The following is a 22,981-nucleotide window of genomic DNA, read 5'->3' as shown; positions in this document are numbered from 1 at the left end:
TGATTTATTTTGTAATTTATAGGTAGTAGAGATTTAAATTTATAAGTAAATAGATAAAAAAATATTTTGTAAATGTAAAGTCAATATATATATAAAAATGATTTTAAATTTATAAGTAAATGAATTAAATAAATAAAACTTACAATTTTCCTACGACTAACTATTTTGAAGTAAGTTGGTAGAAAACATTTCTTCAATTAGTAGGAATTTGGTAGGAAACATATTTCGTAAAAAATTGGAAGGAAAACGTTTCTACGAGTTTCCTACTAAATATCTTCAGTATATTTTTCGTAGGAAATTAGAAAGAAATATTCCTACCAAATTCCTAACCCCTCTTTTCCTATTTAATTCGTTCTATTTTCCTTCAAAATTTTCTACGATGTTATGTTTTGAAAGAATTTTGTAGGAAATTTCCTACGAATTTCTTATGATTAAATTTCGTAGGAATTTTCCTCTCAATTTCCTTCGACAACTGTTTTTCGTAAAATAATTGTAAGTTTTTGGTAGGAAATTTGTTTTACCAAAATTTTGGTAGGAAATTTAGTAGGATTTCAGCATGTTTTCTTGTAGTGATATACCCCCCTAAATATCCTAAATCCCATCAAATTTTACAAAATCATGGTTTGAATACACCCCTGAAGCAGTGTTAATAATAATATCAGCTAAATACGAAATTACTGGATTTTTAACGAAGAAAGTTATTTAGCTTAGCAGTGTTAATATACCTTTTATTTATATCAGTGCCTTTCTGATATTGCTTACCGTTCATTCTTCTCGTTATAAACTTTTATTGCTTTGTGTATCCAAAATAACCGTCGTCTTCACCATCATCATGGCTTTAGCTTGTATCTCTGCCAGTAAAGAGAGGAGTCTTGAAGTTTTATCTCTGCCGGTGAAAAAAGAATCGAGAAGAAAAAGATCACAGTAAACAAAAAATAATGGCGGTATTGTTTCACTAATTTAGACGATGATATAATTCAACTTTTTTTTTTTTCTTTAACTAAAATGAGGATCAAACAAAAGATGAAATGGGGACTATAGATGAGATTTGATTTTCATTACTGATTTTCTCAGATCAATAGAAAATAATTATAATTTAGTAATAGCATACGTGTTATATTTTACAAAAATAATCGTTGTCTAAGTCTTTTACTTTACGACACCTATAATGATGCAATAATAAAATAAAAAAGGGAGAAAAATAGAGACAGACCAAAACACGAAGTTGATGTTTAGTTTTTGAGTTAGGATAAAGAGCTTAGGGACTACTCTCTGAATCCAGATTGGGAACTATAGCAGATGATAGCTCTATATGAGAAACCCTCACTGCCCCGATTAGCCTCTCAGGCAATTCTTCTGGTGTGTTCGCCTATATAAACGTAATCTCCGGATCATCCAAAAAATTTCAAGAGGAGAAACAATCTTAAAAGATCAAAGTCTTATTAGTTTTGTTAGATTGATTTACCTGTACAAGGAAAGCCATTTCGACAACCAAAGATGTAATTACGCCGATGACAAGACCGAGAACTCCATTTGCAACTGTTGATGAGCCGATATCTACATCTATCTGCATGGGAATTAAAATTGTTTCCTTGAGTTTACTGTTACGAGTATAGATCTTTTAAGAAGTTAGCAAAATGTGGACTCACTTCCAAGTATGTTGGACCGCGGATATAGTTACAGTCCACTGCTTTCCCGAGTAGACACGGAGTGCTTCCCACACTTTGCCTTACTATCCATGAACCCTGCATAAGATTGGATATCATGTGAATTTATTTGTTCAAAGATTTTACATAGAGAAAAAGAGAGAGAAAAACAGAGAGAGAGAGAGAGAGATACCTTGGGGACTAAAGGTATAAGCTTGAGCCTACTATTCCGAAATTCGTCATCACCATCAACAAAACGTTGGAAGAGGGATCCAGGTACGAGTTCTTTGGTCACGAAATAAAATACCATACTGTAGTGTGTTGATCCAGGAACCTGTTATAATAGAGGGGTTTACACATCAATCATGATAACTCATTTTATAGTTTGTACATTCTGTTGTAGTTCACAGGCAAAACTTACTTGAACATTTACCACCATTGAGAAAAGACCCTTCTCCGCAGCAACCTGAAACGATCAATAACATTTCAATTGGAAATTCCAAGTGACGACGAAGAGACATAAAAAAGGATAATAACATCTCCCTTTAGCTAACGAGGAACACAAGCAACAAGAATTAGTGTGCTTGTATCTCTTACTTGTGCTGCACAGCCCTTGCGTCTAACCACATGATCAATTCTTTTGGTGTCTTTGAACCAATCGACGGCGACGAGATCCATAAGATGCTTCCCAGCAGGAATCTTCAGTAAAAAGGTTGAGTGAGTACCGAAGAGGTAGTTTTGATGTAGAAGAATGTGCATCTTTCTAGTGCGTTCTAAATTAATTAGGGTAGATATTACGAACCTTCCTTTTATCTTCACAGAAACTCTTGCCACGGACTTTGAAGTTATTCCCATCAGAAATCCTCCAGCAGTTACGGGCATTTTCATTATCATCATGTCGCAGATTACCCGAAAAACAGGAGAGATCAATATCGAGAGCAGGTTCTTCTTCTGCGGTTTCAAATGGCACGAGAAATTTATAGAGATTGGATACTTTTGTCACCAACTCTGTAAGCATTAATGATAATATATAGACTATCAATTCACCTGTTTTCTTGGCATCAGTCTCCTGCTCCTGCTTACTCGCTTCAGGCTGAAATATAGCAAATGTGAAGAAAGACTCAACTTGATCAAATCTTAAGTTCAAAGAGAATGCTTGATAGTCCAACCTCTGGTTCTGAATCAGGTATCTGAAACTCGTCATCGTCATCCGAGTCTTCATCCATCAGCACCGAGTTTCTGCTGGCGCCATTTGTTTGATCAATAGAAAGGGAAGACTTATGCTGAGGCTTTCCACCTTTACTCAAAGCTAGGGAAGAAGATGCCATATTAACCATAACAGGGATCCTGATTGGCTGACCTCTATCATCTGTCTGTGAGAACCACTCGCGCAAACCTGCGATGAACATGAGTCCATGACTTAGAATGGCAGATGCATAAGTGCGGTTTCAAGAAGAGTAGAAGTCATTTTTCCACAGGGATCTTAATGGAAATGAGCACAAAAGAACTTACCACAAACACTGTTCAGCATTTGAAGAAGACAATGTTGTTGAAATGCTGGAAGATAACCTGAACCCCACCCTTTCAAATCGATTTGTATTAGATGTTGCACCTGTGTCCTAGGCCTTCCATTCCGGGGCTTTAGTGGGGCGATGTTAAATCCTCCACCTAAACAAGGGAGCATAATCTGCGTTAGATTGTAATACATAATATATTAGAATACTTTGGTGGTAGAAGACTTAGCATTAAACTTACTCTCAAGATGAGCCCGAACAAATCCAGGTTGTGGACCACAATTTTCATGCTCCCTAGAACGAAACAATACCACTTCACAGAAAGGGCAAGATAACTAATTAAAACTAGGTATATAATAGAGGCTGTCACTTCGGTAACATCCAATAAAAGAGAGGCTGTCAAGCACTAATATGAGTAGAAAGGGAAGGGAACATACCATAACTTCCATCGTCATTACGACGCCAATAGCGTACATAGCAGAGATCACGAGGCCACACAACCCTACAGACATCTTGATAACATGAGTATGACTAAACAGAGTTCCTGGAAACAACCAAGTAATATTCTGACTGAAAACGGGAGGATCACAAATGCTAATAGTATGGGATTATGTTAAACAAAATAAATCTGATAACCCTTGAGCTCCCCCAGGATAACTGGTCTATTTCGTTATGGACGCGACAAAGAGTTTAGTTGATTTTTTTGAATCAAATCTCTACATAGCAATTAAACGCGGATGTGTGATTATTACTAAATGATAATATTTCAGGTGCAATATTACATTGGAAACCAGTCGAGCAGAAGTCTGTGATAGAGTATTGCTGTGTGACCATCAACCTCTTCCACTAATCTCCCATTGTGAAAACTGCAGTCCCACCTGCCAAACCATAAGAAAAGAGGGAAAACAAAGAGCCTCAGATACAGACCAGAACACTCAAGAAGGAAACACTTTTGCTAACATAGAATTGATAAAAAATTTGGCCGAGACATAACTGTAGGATGTAGAAACAGAAGAGATAAAGACCCAACACTAGTGACAAAATATTTTACTGGTATAAAATATATCCAGTAAAATTTGCCAAATAGGATAGCATATGACTACAAGAAAATGAGGGGAAAGAAAAACTAAAAAAGATGGTCTCTTATGACCAGAATATAAATGAGAATGTTTCCTACTCATATCGAGTGCCATCCATGCTCATAACAAGCTCGAATATTTCCTCACATGTGGCCTCCACTACACCAACAGCCTTCATTGCCCTGCTGCAGCTTCTTGGCTGCATTCTTAGCACTGTAAATGATGGTTCTTGACTAAATAAAACGACTATGTAATAAGCAGGAAATTTTGCCATAAAAATGACAAACTAGTAGGCACTTCCATACAAGATAATCAACTTCAAGTAGCTCTTCAAAAATCCGTAGACCTGCAAAATGTATTTCAAAGTGAGAAGAATTGTTCCCAAACTTAAGCATTATCATTGAATACTAAATGATTATATGATCCAACAGATTGTATAGTAGTGAAATTCTTTTTTGGAGCCGATTACAGGCACAAGTCTTACAGGCGTTAGGAGGAAGATCATTAAAAAGTTATGGTATTTCATAAGTCGTGACTTTTTGTAATTTATCAGGGTAAAAAAATAGAACTTTAATGCTTGCAAACACCATGCATAACCACTAACCATTTTGGCACTGAAGGAGACGCCAGTGTTTTCTCGAAAATGCTTGGTTGCTGGAACTCTGGTTTGACAACTCAGCATCAAACTCCTTAGTCCAGTCAAGTATAGCTTCTGGAGGGCCTGCATGTTTGTTTGAGGTGGTCAGATTGCATTGAGGATTGCAGCTGACTAAATTAGTACGCGTAGAAATGAATTAGGTAAAACCATTTCCAATAGTTGTCCTCCTCAATAAATCACGTCGAGAGTCATCTTCATCCTCCAGCGCACTGAACCTGAAGAAAATTGCATAGATTGTTTCACATAAATATAGGTATATAAAATCCAGCACAGTGTCCAACATCAACATTAATAATATATCAAATGATAATGGTCACTTTCCGCATGTCATTCTTAGAAAAGATCAGAGCTAACACAACCAAATTGAAAAGTCATAGTAATAATAGGACTGATGATTAAATCTTTCGTTAGTATCTAATATGATTATGATCCCGTTTTTTCAAGTTTATTTTGTGATTATGATCGCCACAAACCATACCATTCTCAACACAGGTCAGATATACTCTCTGTAAAGGAAGAACATAGGACTCTATGACCAGAACTTATGAATAAGGCAAAAGTCATATGATCAAGCAAACATAAGCAAGTGAGTTGTTGTAAGATAAATTCACGATGCCTGGAGAAATGAAGAAATGATGTTGATTATGCACTCACGGGCTTTCATGGTCTGAAGATGAAGCAGTCCTTCCAGCATCCATCCCAGGCTTATATTCAAAAGAAACATATTGCTGACCACTTGGTACTAGAGACTCTTGATGCTGAAACAGTGTAAGAACGGTAATCAGATAAGCATCAATCCTCAGATTTCAAGCGGCTACAGATAAATAAGACAGACAAGGCAGAAAATTTTGTGATTGAGGTATTGCTAGATAGAATTTACAGACCTGATCTATGACACACTCAATTTTTTCCTTCCACATTAAAGCTTCCTGGATGTTGAACGCTGCCATCTAGCAAGAACATACTCCACATGAACTAACAAAAAGCATTAAAATGCAGACTAACAAGATAAAAAACTATTACTATTACTATGAGAAAGAAAAGACAAGATACCGTGATTCTGTGGTGCTTTTCTTTCTTGTTATAGACAGACAACACGTAAACCATCTGCAAAGACAAGTCAAGAAAATAAGAAAACGCAAATCCATAACTGACATTACAGTTAGCCGGAACGAAAATGACATTACAGCCAAAGATATTCACAACAGTTATTATTTAGATGAACTGTTCCTAATCAGTTATACTATTCCCAAGTCAAGAGAGATAAACAGACAATGGTAAAACTTCACAGTATCACAAGAGTGAGAATCAGTAGGATCACATATACATCACGCAGAGAATGTTTTACTTTGCAAAAACCCACATTCTACTGGTAAACAACCCACATTACAACACATAATAACTTATATAGTAACTTCACAGGATCACAACACATAAGCACTTAATCGTAACTTCACATTATCAAAAGACTTAAGAATCAGTAGGTAAGCAAGCGACATTACAACACAAAACTCACATGTCCATGATGTGTCTTCAATCCTCGATCCTCAACTCTACAGTTTCCATCAATGACCATCGTCTTGATAGGCAGCTACATTCAACATGTACAATATCATCATTATCTATTAAAGTATTAAGTAAACCTTCTCTTTCTCTAAAGTCTCTATCTCATAACCACACTCTTAATTTGGGAAAATTCTAAATCCAGACTAGATTAATATGGGGATGTAATCAATGTTACCTGATTATCTTGAGGCTTCTTCTTGTAATAAGCTAAAAGACGAGGTTCCAACACGAAATACCTCATATGAATATACGATCTTCCGATCTTTCTTCTTCCATACCTCACCATCCATCCTTCATACACTACCTTCGACATTTCCTTTTTCTTTTTTTCCCACCCACCAAGACGATGAAATCGGAATCTTAGATCCAAAACCGAATCAATGTAATTCCGCCGGGGAGATCAATGACTTGGTTTGATGATCATCGGCGCCGGAATCTGGATTGGTGTTTGGATTCTCAGATTCTTATCGATTCCAAAAACCGGAAGATTTATGAGTCCCAAAAGTTTTGAAATTCCCATATAGAGAAATAAAATAAAATATAATTAAATTAAAGTAGAGAGAGAGAGAGAGAGAGAGACGCAGTGAAAAGATTCCTGAAAAGTAAATTTAAGAGGTAATTAAGGATTTTAAAATGGTTTAATTAATTGAGTAAAGTCATAGCAGCTCTGTTACATTACATGTCACGTTCCATTTACAGGCAAAAAAGCTCCTGTATTAATAATGATAGTTTTGTTTTGTTGACGAATGTTTTATAGATTCGAGATGCTTAACGGTAAATATAATTCATCATTAATATAATGTAAAGTTCCTTTTGCTTTTCACATGAACACACATGAATAAAGGCGGGGGTGTCAAGATCGATTTTTTTTACATAGTAAAATATTTAAATTTTACACAGGATTAAGAAAAAACAAAAAACCTTGAAAAAAACAAACAGGAAGATTTTATCATTTAAAAATTAAAATTATTATTACCCTTACTTTATTTTTTGAGGGGTTTTTAATCTGAAAAAAAAAAAAAAAAAAAAAAACTGAAATTGTTTTTTTGCTCAATAAGGTGCAATGATAGATTCTATGAGTTCTTGTAGAGGTGCGAGTTCTTTCTTGTCAATCAGTCCAAACTCCTGCCAATACCAAAAAGACAAGAGAGTTTACTGAAATGGCCAAATTGTAAAGCTTTTATTGCAGAGTAATTTAAAACGAGAGAACTCACATGAGTAAAGAGGATGAAATGTTTGAAGCAAGTGTTGAGATGAGCTTCTTCTTTGAGGCTAACGATTTTCTGGAAATGAGAATGGTATATATGTGCATACACACGGAATAGCCGTTTAAAGATCGTTTTCACCACATCCTTGAAGTTCTGAGGAAACGGTGCTCCTGCAACAAAACCGAAAAATTAGCACTAGGATATCAATATAGAACCTTCTTATGCTGATTGATCTCATTGACATTATAGTTTACCAAGCCTTTGAGGAAACAGGGTTTCATCATCGAGTTGAGTCTCGATCCAATCCATCAAGTACTCGACATATTTTGGAGCAGAAACCTCGATTGGCTTCTTGATCTGTACACCATCTGCCCATCTATATTCATACCTGTAAAGAGAATTTGACTGTGTTAACAAAAAGAAACATGTAAAGAAAGGTTCTATAGCAACAGTAACATAAGTCACATTACTGGTTTCACTGGTCAAATACACAACAGATAATGATCAAGCGGTAGGTTCACAGTTGACACTCTACTTAGAATTGAAGTCTATCTTTCGAAAATAAATTTGAGTGCAATAAAAATTTCCAAAAGAGAAGACTACAGAGATCCGAAAACATAGCCTACACTCTTTCTAATCTTCACAGTTGTAAGGACATCATAAGTTATTGAGCAAGCTTAATCGCACATCAGACCACTTGAAGACCCAAAATCTAATCACAGCAAGGAGAAAATATCTGATATGAGGTTTTGTTAACGAGTTTGTATCTTTTCAAACAAATGGGACGATCCTCTAATGAGTAAATTAGTCTCGAAGCTTGAAGCTAACTATGTACAAATAACATATAGTAAAAGAAGTGAGGCTATACTTGGGGCCAGCAGTCATTGTAGGACAGTTATCTGGTGTGCAGAACTCGGTAAGGGTACCATATAGCAAATTCACCTGATTGAAGAAATCCACAGCTGAAAAGAAAAAACAATATATCAAAAAAGCTATTGCAAATCGTAAAAAAGAAAGAGAAATCAGTAACTTTTCAACCCCTCCATAAAATCCCAAAGACTAAGTATACTCTAGAGGTAACCATGAGACTGCAAGCAGAAGTGGTACTCACTGTTTACAGCAAGCCATTCATTTGCATCCTCTCCTGGAGGAAGTCTTACAGCTTCTCTCAAGTTCCCACTTCCTAGGGTGGCATCTATATGCTTTCGTAGCTGTGCACCCTATATTTCCGAAAGAAACAAAACACTCAACACGGATCAAACACTAGATTTCATGTCAACTAATGAACGACTGCAAAACTCGAAAATAACAGAGGTTCAAAGACATAAATCATAGAAAGAAGACGGTCAGATAGTTTACAAACCTTGCTTCCAGAAGGTGCACTCTTTTTAGGACGGAAAGTCTTCTGATTCCTATTAAAAAAAGTAAAGAACATATGTTATCATCGATGCCAAATAAAAAGCAGTCTGGATAACCTGTTAAAGTAGACCTATACATTATAACATGATCGAGTCAAAACGGCTATAAGTGCAACAAGAAACAAAAATCCAGTCTTTATCCTAAAACAATTTTTTGAGAACAATCACTGCATATGACAGGGATGTATTACTCTCTAGTTTTGGTTTCAATCATGAGTTCTGAGGAACGAAACAATTCTGATCAATCATTGAATGCATAGCTAGTAATATGTTTTCCAAATCTGGGGAGCATAAATATGAACCATCATAATTATCACTAAGATTTGAAGCACTGGTGACAAATTTACAGCACCAGTGATTTTAAATCCAATCACGCAAACTCTAACCTGTGTTAAACTCGTCCATGAACACCTTCCAAAACACACTACTTGTATACATGACACGATATCAAGTTCACAAGATCCGGTAAACGGATCCAATTGCTCAATTCATAAAATCAGATCAAAAACTTATTAAGATATGTAAACACACACACACACACACAGACCCTCAAATCATCAATTCAAATCTTAACTGTATTAAAAACGAATCAGCAATCGATAAAGTAAGGTTGATACTTAGAGATCACAAGTTCTGATTAGCAAATCACAAAAACGAAACATAGAAAACCAAAATTAATCCGAGAAAAATTCAGAATAAAGCCACACGAATCCATGATCCAACACAATTACAATGCACAGGAGATCCTAAGAAGCAAGAGATTGAATCACAGAAGAAATCAAGATCACTAGTTTTTGTGATTGTGACAAACAGATCTGAGATTGCAAAACAATCAATCCAAAAGATTAATTCAACAAAATTGAACACAAAATTACGCAGAGAGAAACGAAGAAGAAGATTCTCTCACCTCCCAAGCCCAAAGAGACTCATGGCGACAAAAAGGCAAAGCGAGAGAGAAAGAGATTCGAATTAGCCTTTTTTTTTTTCCTCAGGTGGAAAAATGAATGAGAAAAAGAGAAGTCTCTCTGTAAAGACAGACGGGGAATAAAAGTGAGATGAGTATTATTTATATGGTGAAGACGAAAGACTCGTTGATTCTCTTTCTCTCTCCTTATTAGCTGGCATATTTTCTAAATACCCCTTCACTTTTATAATGTTTAGATTTATACCCTCAACTAATAAATTTTCTTTAAGAATCAATTATTAGCTGAAAGAATTTAATGTGACCCATTTTTTTGGGACGGGTTATCCGATTCACGGGCTTCGGATATCTGTCCAAACATTATGATAGCTTCATAATTCATAAATAAGAAAACAAATTAAAATTTATTAATTGAAAAATAAAATATAGGGAGATTGACACTATGGCACACTTTTGATAAAAGTGTTCTCATTCTAGCATACTATCTATCTATGAGGCACTGTTTAACAACTTTTTACACTATTCACATAATTTCTTGACTATTTTGTCTTCTAAATATAACAAGAATATGAGAGATTGTTAATATCAAGAAAAAATTGCATTCTAGCACACTTTTGAAACTTTAATAGCACTCTAGCACATTTTTTGTCCATAACACACTTTCTTATATTGAATTGTCAAAAACACCCTTTAACTAAAGCATCTCTCTCTCAATTAATTTTTTTTTATGCACACAATAATGCTTAATAAAAAGGAAGATTTGCATAGAGACACACTTTTTGTCAAAATTTTTGCAAAAGACACACTTTCTAACCATGACACACTTTTTGGCCAATTTTACATTGTTCAATTGATTTTTTGACATTTTTACCCCTAAATATAAAACATAAGTCTTAACTAATAAATGGGAAGAGTAGATTTGATAGGATTTGTCACAAAATAATAAGAACCATTTGATTGAAACTATGTACTTACAATTCAATGGATAAGATTTTCTGTCACATTTCTTTTTTTATTCTTCACTTTTTTTTCTTTCTCTCTTTATAATTAATTTATTTAGTTATTATGACATATATTTTCCATCTTGTTTTTATGATTCATTATAATTTTATTTTTTTCTACATTTTAAGATCCATTTTATTATTTTTAAAGTGAATAATTATAATACATATTATCCAATTATAGTTGAATATTTGTTAATTGTGTGGATACGTATTTGTGGATATCAATGTCTTATTATGTGGATACGTATTTGTGGATATCAATGTCTTATTATGTGGATACGTATTTGTGGATATCAATGTCTTAATTGTGGATACTTATTTTAAAATCAAGTCCACATGGATGATGAATGTATGGACATGCTTTGTATTTGGCTGATAAACCGATGATTTATCATGGCTGACCATATGGATCATAAGATCTGAAAATTGTTGTCCACGAGACAATGACCATATGGTCAGTTTATTTGTGGCATCAACAACTAATTCCCCTATGTTGCAAGTCTATAACACACAAAAAAATCCAACTAGTCCATAAGCGTTTTGTTTCGAATCCACATGTATTATGCGCACTTAGTTATGCTTATAAACTATTAAAGAAAATCAGCAATAACAGTTTTTAGTAATGTCTAGTAACATATCTAAGTACGTTTACACGACAAACATATTTCACAACAATTTTTACTCCTCTTTGCTCTGCAAAACACAACCAATTGTGGGAGTGTGAGAGAATCTGCAATATCAAATACATGAATAGACGATGTGAAAATAAATTATTTGAACTGTTGGATCATAAGAGAAACGAGTATGTTCAGTCATACAACCATCCACATAAAACAATCCAGGTTTATTCATATAAGTATACGACCATCCACACAAAACCTATCCACTCATCCATATCCATTAAGTTAGGTTCATATATCCTTCTATACCACTTTATAGACAAATAACCATCTATATTATGCTGAAAATCATATTGTTTTCAATAGAACTTATCTTCTTTTCGTTAGAAAAACTTATGTAAATAAAACCAAGCTTATTTACTTTAGTGGCATTATGTGTAATCTTAAATAAAACAAACGTAAAGCTACAAACAAAGTACATATATAGAGAGAGACACATGGGATGAGAGATGACATTTGTTCTCAGTTCAGATATGAGTGTGAGAAAATAAAGCGTAAGATGAGAAAACTACTAATGGGGATCGTGAACTGTCCATTATTGGTTGACCATTTGTTCACTATTAAATGGACACAAGAATGTTTAACAAAACCATTGTTTTTGGTATATTGCTACCAATGTTTAACAAAACCATTGTTTTTGGTATGTTTAACAGTGACTTAGTTTCTTTGTACCATCAACAACCAATTCTCCTATATTACCTTTCTTAAAAGTTTTTGTGGAGAGAACGAAGCAAGTGAGAACGATAACAATAGAAGATGAATTGGAGATCTATGGTTTTTTCTTATTTCTCCTTTTATTTTGTAGTGAAATATTTTCTTTTTAATATTTGGATTGAATGTTTTATTAGGATTAAAAAAACAAATTGGATTTCAAAATAATTTGGTATTTATCCAAGTCAAAGCTTTGTATCTAGATAATGAAAATAAATTAGAGATATGAAAAAGAAGGTAAGACAGCATGTGTGAGAATGAAATCATGGAGGGAGGGAGATGAATTGAGTATTTAGAGTTTCCCTATTTTTTGGTAGTGAAGATGTTCATTGGAAAGAGAGAGAAAGAGAGATGAAGATGATGGATCTGAAAAATTAGAAAATTATAAAAAAATAAGAAAAAAATAAGAAAAAAATAAGAAGATAATGCTGTTAATAAAAAATATTGTGAGGTTTGTTGAACAAGAGATGTGGCTAATATGATATTTTGTTTTTTAAAATTGAGTATTATTGTATGCATAAAAAGAATTGGTTGAGAGAGAAGTGGTATAGATAAAGGGTGTTTTTGACAATTCAATCTAAAAAAGTGTGTTGTGGACAAAAAGTGTGCTATTGTGATATTAAAGTTTCAAAAAGTGTGTTAGAGTGCAATTTTTCTAACTACATCTTTAGTTCAACAACCCTCACAATATCTTTTTTTTTTTTTAATTTACAGCAATATCTTCTTGTTTTTTCTTTTCTTTTATAATTTCTTAATTTTCAGATCCACCATTTTCATTACTCTCTTTCTCTCTCCAATGAACATCTTCACCACAAAAAAATAGGAAAACTCTAGATACTCAATTCATCTCACTCCCTCCATGATATCATTCTCACACATATTGTGTTACCTCCTTTTTCATATCTCTAATTTATTTTCAGACTCCAAATACCAAGCTTTGACTTGGATAAATGCCAAATCAATATGAAATCCAGTTTTTTATTTTTCTTTTCTTTTATTCTTAATAAAACATTCAATCCAAATATTTTTAAAAAAAATTTCACTAGAAAATAAAAGGAGAAATAAGAAAAAATTATAGATCTCCAATTCATATTATATTGTTATCATTCTCACTTGCTTCGTTCTCTCCACGAGGATTTTTAAGAAAGGTAACATATGAAAATTGGTTGTTGATGACACAAATAAAATAATCATATGGTCATTGTCTCGTGGACATCACGTGGTCAGTTTACATGTAAACTAACCATATGGTCATTGTCTCGTGGACAACCCTTAAAAAAACAACATATGGAAATTGATTGTTGATGCCACAAAGAAACTAACCATATGGTCACTGTCTCGTGGATATCACGTGGTTAATTTACATGTAAATTAATCATATGGTTAGTATTTTGTGGACACCACCGTATTTTGTGGACCACATGTAGATTGGCACTATGGCACACTTTTGATAAAAGTGTTTTCATTCTAGCACACTTTCTATCTATGAGACACTTTTTAACAACTTTTTACACTATTCACATAATTTCTTGACTATTTTGCCCTCTAAATATAACAAGAATATGAGAGAGTGTTAATATCAAACTAGAGTTTAAACAAAACAAAATATGGGGACCATTTTTACTATCAACTAAAACAAATAAAAATGTTTTTTTTTTTATCTCAAACACTTTTATGTCATATTTTTCTATTCTTCTCTTTACTTTTTTTGTTTATCCTCTTTTTCTTCTCTCTTTGTAAGCATTTTATTTAATTATTATGACATATATGGTTGATTTTATTTTTGTGATTCATTATAATTATATTTTTCCTATATTTTAAGATCCATTTTACTATGTTTAAAATGAATAATATGTGGATACTTAAAGTATTCATTTATAGTTATTCATTTATGAATAATATGAATAATTATTCATTTATAGTTGAATATTTGTTCATTATTATGTGGATACTTAAAGTATCTTATTATGTGGATACTTATTTTGGATGATCATATAAAAACATAAGAATACATGTAAACTGACCACATGATATCCACGAGACAGTAACCACATGGTTAGTTTCTTTGTGGCATCAACAATCAATTCTCATATGTTGTTTTTTTAAGAGTGTGCCATAGTGACAACAACCATATGGTGTCCACCAAATAATAACCATATGGTTAATTTACATGTAAATTAACCACGTGATATCCACGAGACAGTGACCATATGGTTAGTTTCTTTGTGGCATCAACAATCAATTTCCATATGTTGTTTTTTTTAAGGGTTGTCTACGAGACAATGACCATATGGTTAGTTTACATGTAAATTGACCACGTGATGTCCACGAGACAATGACCATATGATTATTTTATTTGTGTTGATATGCTCAAATTTACCCTAGAGCTACTCTCTCAAATTAAGAGGTCAATGCAGTACTTAGGGGTCGAATTCCACAAGGACTCAAGACTACACAATAAATTATAGAGTTTTATAATTATGCTAAACAAATTGATTTAAATAAAGAAAAGCAATGCAAAATATTAAATAAAGCTGTTGTAAATTCAGAAGATCAAAAAGCTAGGTCTAGGGAATTTCTCAGGAAATTATGAAATATTAAATCAATCAATAAATTAGGATTCAAACAATTAAGAACAGATCTAGAACTCTAAACACTTTTGTAAATTAAATCAGTTCTCACTGCAAATAATATCTAAATTTAAAACCAGAAAATCCAAATCTCTTTGTAAAATTCTAGGTTAAAAATCAGCAATAAAATCAGGTTTAGATTGTTCACAAAATCACTTAATCAAATCTCTTTGCAAGAAGTAATTTTGCTCATCAAAAGGTTTTATCAGGAAAATCAATTATATTCTCATATCAATTTATTTTCCTAAAGTATTAATTCTAGGTGATCAATCAAGAATTAATATGAAGAACAACCTAAGAGGAAGATCTAGATAGATAAAGAATCCTAAATAAACAGATCTAATAATTCATAAAATCCTTGTGAAAAACCCTAAACCTAACAAGCAAACTACTCAGACATATTCAATGAAGAACAAAACATGATTCTGAATAATAAGCAATTGAGATTAAAAAGAGTAAGAAGGAGTTCAAGAAATTCTTCTCTCAAAACAGTTCAGATCTCTCTCCCAAAAGCTCTCAAAAATCTCTCAGGGTTGCAGGAAAAATAAAACTTGATAGAATAAAACTTAAGGGTTTGGAAAACCTAAAAACTATATATATATGTCCTAAAACACGTCAGGGACTAGTCTTGCAAATATGGAAAACTTCGGGCAACTTTGTAAAACTTCCAAATTTGGCTCTCTCGTCGGTTTGGACTGGGTGTCGATCGATGCTAAGGCAGTGTCGATCGACACCATCTCCTCTGATCGATTCCAAGTTGATTTCTTGCGGATTATTGCTCCAAACTGATCCAAATTGCTCCATTTTGCTCCTTTCATGCTAAAAACCTGTAAAGACTCAAAAACAATCTAGAAACAAATGAAAAGACACTAAAAGACTCCTTATATCATGGTTAAAAACCACAAAAACCATGATATATCAACTCCCCCAGACTTAGCCTTTGCTTGCCCTCAAGCAAAACAGAAACTTAGACCTGTGAAAGAGGTTTGAAAACTGGGAACTCACTCAACTGCATAATGATTCTTATTTGCACTCTTCATTTACCTGACTCAAGAACTTACTACTTATACTCAACCATGATAAGCATCAACATTCCTTACTCAAATCCCACAATCCCTTGGAATCTCTGAAATCTCCATTGTCATCTCATTAGTCAATATTAAAGCACAAATAAGGTGAATTCTTACCTTGGGTGTATTGATCAGTGGCATATGGACTCTCTTCAGGCCAAGACATTCTTCTTACATCTCCTTTCCTCTCCCTTTTCTCACTTCCATTATTTTTTTCTTCTTTTTTTTTCTAAATCAAAGGTGTAAGCGAATACCGGGGTCATCGGTAATTTACCTACCCCTCGCTTCCAAGCTTTGTGTGATCATTTGACTCAAGAGTAGAATAATGAGGTCACTGGTAATTTACCTACCTCTCTAAACTGATCAAAATCATCTCATCTTTTATTTTATCTTTTTCTGATTTTTTTTTTTTTAAAGCACTGAAGGGAAGAGAGAGGGGAGACATACTTTGAAAAATTGCATTGTCTTGTATGGCCTGAAGAAGAAGTCTAGTCCACTGATTTCCAACCCCAAAGTAAGAGATTAAGTCCGGTTAAAATCCTGATAAAAGTTGAGACAACGTTAGATCAATCAGATATCCATTGAATAAGGGCTTTCAGGATTGTTGATAAGGCTCATAGTCTTTCTAAGCTTCAGTTCTGAGATCAAGCATAAACAAGTAATCATTAGAGTGTTAGCCAAATAAGAGAAATCATTAGCCAAGATCATAATTCCCAAAGATAAAAAGAAAAATTTGAAAAATTTGACTCAAACTTTATGGTTTTGACTGACACAACTGAAACTCAAAAACAGAAAACATAGTTAGTAACTAACCTCCCCCAGACTTAAACAACACTGTCCGCAGTGTTATCAAGTAAGAGGAAAACAAAAATAAAAATAAAATAAATAAAAATCAAAAGAAAAACCTACCAGTGGGTTGCCTCCCACTAAGCGCTTGTTTTCAGTCATTAGCTTGACTGTGTTGGAGCTCAGGCATCCGGTGGATCAGAACGTGGCAGTGAAGTCCTCTTCATCCAAGGTGGTGTATAAGCTTTAGGTGCATGAGGCTTGCCAAGGATGTGAGGAACAGGACCATGGTAGGATTTAGGGATTGGTTTGCCTCTCTTATGTCCTGCAAAATCATCAACAGAAGAAACAAGCGCTCTACGATAATCTCGTGGCTTGGTTAACTGCAAAACAGTTTTTATCTCTTTGAAATTCTTGTTGATGATAGGAGGAAGTTTAGGAGAAGGAGATGCATACCTTTGCCTTACCTGAGGGCTCTGGAGTGTGGATTGATGACTCTTCTGTTTGGGAACAGGTTTCTGACTTGGAGCATCAGTTTTGGACAAGCTTTGTCGCGGTCGTGGAGGGGTGTCGATCGATACCCTCTTGGTGGCATCGATCGACACTGAGCCTGATGCTCGTGTTGCAGAAACTTTTTCAACAGAAAAAGTCTGTCCATCAATAGTAGGAGCCCTCCTCAGCTTATCCATCTCGAAATTCAAACTCAAACCATCCACATTCAGTGCTATGTGTCCCTTCTTCACATCAATGATGGCACCAGCTGTAGCCAAGAAAGATCTTCCTAAGATGAGAGGATCTTTAGGCTCTTGATCATACTTCAGCACCACAAAGTCAGTGGGAATCATGAAGTTGCCAACCTTAACTGGAATATCCTCTAAAACACCTTCAGGAGTTCTTCGGGAGCGATCAGCCAAGATAAGAGAAATCTGAGTTGGCTTGAATTCTGTCATCCCAAGTCTCACAGCAACAGAATGTGGCATCAAGTTGATGCTAGAGCCAAGGTCACAAAGTGAGTGAGAAAACCTTCCTGCTGAGATTGAGCAATCAAGTACAAAGCTTCCAGGATCTGGTAACTTCTTAGCAGTCTTACATTGAATGATTGCACTCACTTCCTTAGAGATAACCACCTCCTGCTTTCTCTCCTTCTCCCTCTGAAGAGGCTGGTTTAACAGAATTGCACTGACATCCTTAGTAAGAAGTGCTCCTTCTTCAGGGCTCAAACCATTGGATACCATTCTCTTCACATACCGCTTAAGAGGTGGTGAAAGCTTTACTGCATCAATTAAAGGCATCTCAATCATCACCTTGTCCATCATTGCTTTGCATCTAGCTTCCTCCATCTCTTGCTTAGACTTTCTTGGCTTGGGAAAAGGAACCTTAGGCTTGTAGACCCTTTCAACTGTTGGAACCTGAGATTTCGCAGCTTTTGGTTCCGTCTGAGATGAGTGTCGATCGATACCCAGGTGGTGTCGATCGACACCATCATCTGAAACCGAGAATTTTGTCGATTTTTCACCCAGTTCGGCATAAGCAATTTCAACAGCATCTTCATCCCTCACAGATATGGCATTGCAAGCATGTTTAGGGGTTGACTCAGTTCTTCCAAGAAGAAAACCCTCTTGTCGTTTGACAGATCCAGCAGTCTGAATAACCTGATTCTCCAACTTCTTGACATGAATGTTCAATGCTTCTATCTTCCCATTCAGCTCAGTGTAGACATTGTCAATCTTTCCATGGAATGTCACTGTCAAATTCTCTTGACCTTGTAAAAGCTGCTCAAGCATGGCTTCCATTCTACTCTCTGAAGAATTCTTAGGAGGTGGAGACTTATAAGATGAGTTCCCATATGTCCTTGTATAGCCATTGTTCTGTTGTTGCTGCTGATACTCTGGCTTGGAAGTGTAGCCTGAAGAGTTCCCACTGTAAGACCTATTGCCTTGCTGATTTCCAAACCGCTGTCCCTGATTCCCATACACATAGTTCACATCTTCCTCTTGGTGTCCTTGATCAGGTTCTGGCTCATATGTCTCAACCTCAGCAGCAAAATGAACAGATTTCTTACCCATAAGGAGATTATGCACTGAATCCAGCTTAGCATTAACAGAAGCTAACTGGTTTGAATCAAATCCTCCATGCAATCTCTTTCTTTCAGCATCTGCTCCCTTAGTGCTATTGCTAGAAGCCAAATTCTCAATCAAAACTTCAGCATCTTCTGGAAATCTTGTTTTGAAATTCCCATGACTTGCAGCATCTAAAGCTAACTGATACTCCCAGTCGCACCCTCTGAAGAAGATACTTAGCAAGTGAACCTTTGAAAAACCATGGTGTGGATAATCCCTCTGATAAGCTTTGAATCTCACCCAAGCTGCCTTGAAAGCTTCATCTGGTCTTTGCTTGAAAGTGGATAGCTTGACTCTCAACTCATCTGACATTGCATCATCATAGAAATGGTTAAGGAAAGCCACTTTGACATCACGCCAGCTTGTCAATGATCCAGCTGGCAACTGCTTCAACCACTGAGATGCCTCTCCTGCAAGTGAGTATGGGAAGAGCTTGCAGAATATGAAGTCCTCAGTCACTCCATTAGCCTTGATACTGGTCACAAGATCCTCAAAATGCTCAATATGGTCCAGAGGCTTCTCATTGGGCAAAGCAGAGAAAGGTCTCTGCCCAACTAGTTGAAAGTACGCAGGTTTCAACTCAAAATCATTCCTCTGAAAAGGGGGAGGAACAATAGCAGACCGGTTCTCATACACCAGATCAGCCCTATTGTAGTCAGCAATGGTCCTGATCAAGTCCCGGTTTTGCTCATGTCGTCGAACGGGGTTCTGTACGTGGTTGGCAGCTCCACGCACGTCTGCAGGTGGGTGTCGATCGATGCCACCTGGTTGGTGTCGATCGACACCAAGATCCGGATCATCAACGATACCAGCTTGCTGGTTCACGACAGCCTGCTCGTTGACAACAGGTTCAGGAATCACGTTTCCTTCTGCATCAAGCTTTTGGCCATGCTCATTGCGCAAGTGGCCCTCTTGATCCCTCAAAACACCAGCCTCATCACGCATCAGAATGATCGTATTAACCATCTTCAGAGATTTAGCTGCTTTTCTATTCTCACGCTCAAGTTTTCCCAACTCTTGGTTTGACAAATTCATAGTAGGACCAGATTTGTTGCTCCTTGTGTGAGGTCTAGGAGGCATGCACCTGAAACACGAAAGAGAAGAAAAACAAAAACGTGTAAGTAGAAAATAAAAAGAAAAATTTAGACGAAATTAAAAACTTAAATCTAATGGTAGAATCAGAGAGTCCCCGGCAACGGCGCCAAAATTTGATAAGCTCAAATTTACCCTCTAGAGCTACTCTCTCAAATTAAGAGGTCAATGCAGTACTTAGGGGTCGAATTCCACAAGGACTCAAGTCTACACAATAAATTATAGAGTTTTTCAATTATGCTAAACAAATTAAATTGAATTAAAATAAAAGCAATGCAAAATATTAAATAAAAGCTGTTGTAAATTCAGAAGATCAAAAAGCTAAGCCTAGGGAATTTCTCAGGAAATTATGAAATATTAAATCAAATAATAAATTAGGATTCAAACAATTAAGAACAGATCTAGAACTCTAAACACTTTTGTAAATTAAATCAGTTCTCACTGCAAATAATATCTAAATTTAAAACCAGAAAATCCAAATCTCTTTGTAAAATTCTAGGTAATAAATCAGCAATAAAATCAGGTTTAGATTGCTCACAAAATTATTAAATCAAATCTCTTTGCAAGAAATAATTTTGCTCATCAAAAGGTTTTATCAGGAAAATCAATTATATTCTCATATCAATTTATTTTCCTAGGGTATTAATTCTAGATGGCCAATCAAGGATTAATATGAAGAACAACCTAAGATGAAGATCTAGATAGATAAAGAATCCTAAATAAACAGATCTAATAATTCATAAAATCCCTGTGAAAAACCCTAAACCTAACAAGCAAATTACTCAGACATAATCAATGAAGAACAAGACATAATTCTGAATAATATGCAATTGAATTTAAAAGAGTAAGGAAGGAGTTCAAGAAATTCTTCTCTCAAAGCAGATCTCTCTCTCCAATAGCTCTCAAAAATCTCTCAGGGTTGCAGAAAAAATAAAACTTGGTAGAATAAAACTTAAGGGTTTTGAAAACCTAAAAACTATATATATATGTCCTAAAACACGTTAGGGACTAGTCTTGCAAATATGGAAAACTTCGGGCAACTTTGTAAAACTTCCAAATTTGGCTCTCTCGTCGGTTTGGACTGGGTGTTGATCGATGCTAAGGCAGTGTCGATCGACACCATCTCCTCTGATCGATTCCAAGTTGATTTCTTGCGGATTATTGCTCCAAACTGATCCAAATTGCTCCATTTCGCTCCTTTCATGCCAAAAACCTGTAAAGACTCAAAAACAATCTAGAAACAAATGAAAAGACACTAAAAGACTCCTTGTATCATGGTTAAAAACCACAAAAACCATGATATATCATGTGTCATCAACAACCAATTTTCATATGTTACCTTTCTTAAAAATCCTCGTGGAGAGAACGAAGCAAGTGAGAATGATAAAAATATAAGATGAATTGGAGATCTATAATTTTTTCTTATTTCTCCTTTTATTTTATAGTGAATTTTTTTTTTTAAATATTTGGATTGAATATTTTATTAAGAATAAAAGAAAAGAAAAATAAAAAACTGGATTTCATATTGATTTGGCATTTATCCAAGTCAAAGCTTGGTATTTGGAGTCTGAAAATAAATTAGAGATATGAAAAAGGAGGTAAGACAATATGTGTGAAAATGATATCATGGAGGGAGTGAGATGAATTGAGTATCTAGAGTTTTCCTATTTTTTTTTGTGGTGAAGATGTTCATTGGAGAGAGAAAGAGAATAATGAAAATGGTGGATCTGAAAATTAAGAAATTATAAAATAAAAGAAAAAACAAGAAGATATTGCTGTAAATTAAAAAAAAAAGATATTGTGAGGGTTGTTGAACTAAAGATGTAGTTAGAAAGATATTTTTGTTTTTTTATTAAGCATTATTGTGTGCATAAAAAAAATGGGTTGAGAGAGAGATGCTTTAGTTAAAGGGTGTTTTTGACAATTCAATATAAGAAAGTGTGCTATGGACAAAAAGTGTGTTAGAGTATTATTAAAGTTTCAAAAGTGTGCTAGAATGCAATTTTTTCTAAAATATACTCCCTCCGTTTCAAAATATAAGATGTTTTAGAGAAATTTGTTGTTTCATAATATAGGATGTTTTCAAGTTTCTATGCAACTTTAAGATTACTTTAGTATTTTATATTATGTAGTATTGTTTCTGATTGGTTGAATTTGTTAAAAGTAAATACTTCTTAATATGCGTGTTTTAGTTAAAACATCCTATATTTTGAAACGGAGGGAGTATTATTTAGATCAGTTATGAACTTTTACTATTTGGATCTGTATATGATTCTTCCAAGTTTTTAAAATAGATGAGAGCAGATTTTAGATTCTAAATAATATTTCACTTTGATTACATAGAAATTAAAAAAAACTGGAATTTTGTCTTTATAGGGAAAGGGAAAGCAATACAAAAATTGAGAAATTGCTTCCACCATGACATTTTTAAATATGTTTTCATTATAAAAAAAACTTTTACATAATCCTTTTTTTCAACGTTAACACAATTTGTTTTTTTTTGTGTGTGGTCAACTTACTTCATTAACCAAAGAACCTGTCATAGAGTTGTAAAGCAAAAGATTACATAATTTTGAGAATTACATCTCGCTTGCTTGGCCAATCTATTAGCTACACTATTTGTTTCATTGCTTGCTTGCTTATATGCTTACAAGTAAAGTAATATAGACGATCTTATAATGTCAGCAAGATACTTTGCGATTGGAGAGTGTTTCCATAGAAAGACATATTGCGATCAGGCAGTGTTTCCATCTTGGACTGATGTAGTGTAGAGAATTATGTTAAGAATTCAGATCTCCACGTAATGTTAGGTTCGTATATCCCACCCAATCTTCAAAGATCAATGACTGCCAAGCTAAAGAGGTTTATAGCACATGT

The 22,981-nt window shown here is 34.6% G+C and overlaps 2 protein-coding genes across 3 annotated transcripts; both read right to left on the bottom strand.

The window, feature by feature from the left end:
* Positions 1,076 to 6,992, bottom strand: LOC104771787 (protein ENHANCED DISEASE RESISTANCE 2-like). 2 transcript variants are annotated; one of them, XM_010496365.2, is made up of 22 exons: positions 6,639 to 6,992; positions 6,414 to 6,488; positions 5,951 to 6,004; positions 5,782 to 5,847; positions 5,552 to 5,655; positions 5,045 to 5,112; positions 4,844 to 4,960; positions 4,545 to 4,585; positions 4,338 to 4,438; positions 3,943 to 4,038; positions 3,598 to 3,662; positions 3,402 to 3,473; positions 3,159 to 3,314; positions 2,816 to 3,042; positions 2,694 to 2,739; positions 2,449 to 2,597; positions 2,244 to 2,345; positions 2,068 to 2,112; positions 1,840 to 1,980; positions 1,650 to 1,745; positions 1,466 to 1,567; positions 1,076 to 1,369 (listed from the first exon to the last, which is right to left on the bottom strand). In XM_010496365.2, the coding sequence occupies exons 1-22, from the start codon at positions 6,774 to 6,776 to the stop codon at positions 1,259 to 1,261; spliced, it is 2,172 nt and encodes a 723-aa protein (XP_010494667.1). In that variant the 5' UTR covers positions 6,777 to 6,992; the 3' UTR covers positions 1,076 to 1,258. The 2 variants fall into 2 exon arrangements, with proteins under 2 accessions (XP_010494667.1, XP_010494670.1); XM_010496368.1 differs by lacking the exon at positions 6,639 to 6,992 and having other exon boundaries at positions 5,782 to 5,872.
* Positions 7,505 to 10,134, bottom strand: LOC104771786 (MOB kinase activator-like 1A). The gene is made up of 7 exons (XM_010496364.2): positions 9,997 to 10,134; positions 9,035 to 9,083; positions 8,783 to 8,891; positions 8,540 to 8,633; positions 7,926 to 8,059; positions 7,678 to 7,841; positions 7,505 to 7,588 (listed from the first exon to the last, which is right to left on the bottom strand). Exons 1-7 carry the CDS (start codon positions 10,017 to 10,019, stop codon positions 7,514 to 7,516), a joined length of 648 nt encoding a protein of 215 aa, XP_010494666.1. The 5' UTR covers positions 10,020 to 10,134; the 3' UTR covers positions 7,505 to 7,513.

This window comes from Camelina sativa, chromosome 20, assembly GCF_000633955.1.
Source record: "Camelina sativa cultivar DH55 chromosome 20, Cs, whole genome shotgun sequence".
Lineage (NCBI taxonomy): Eukaryota > Viridiplantae > Streptophyta > Magnoliopsida > Brassicales > Brassicaceae > Camelina > Camelina sativa.
This window is presented reverse-complemented; position numbering and strand designations above follow the sequence as displayed.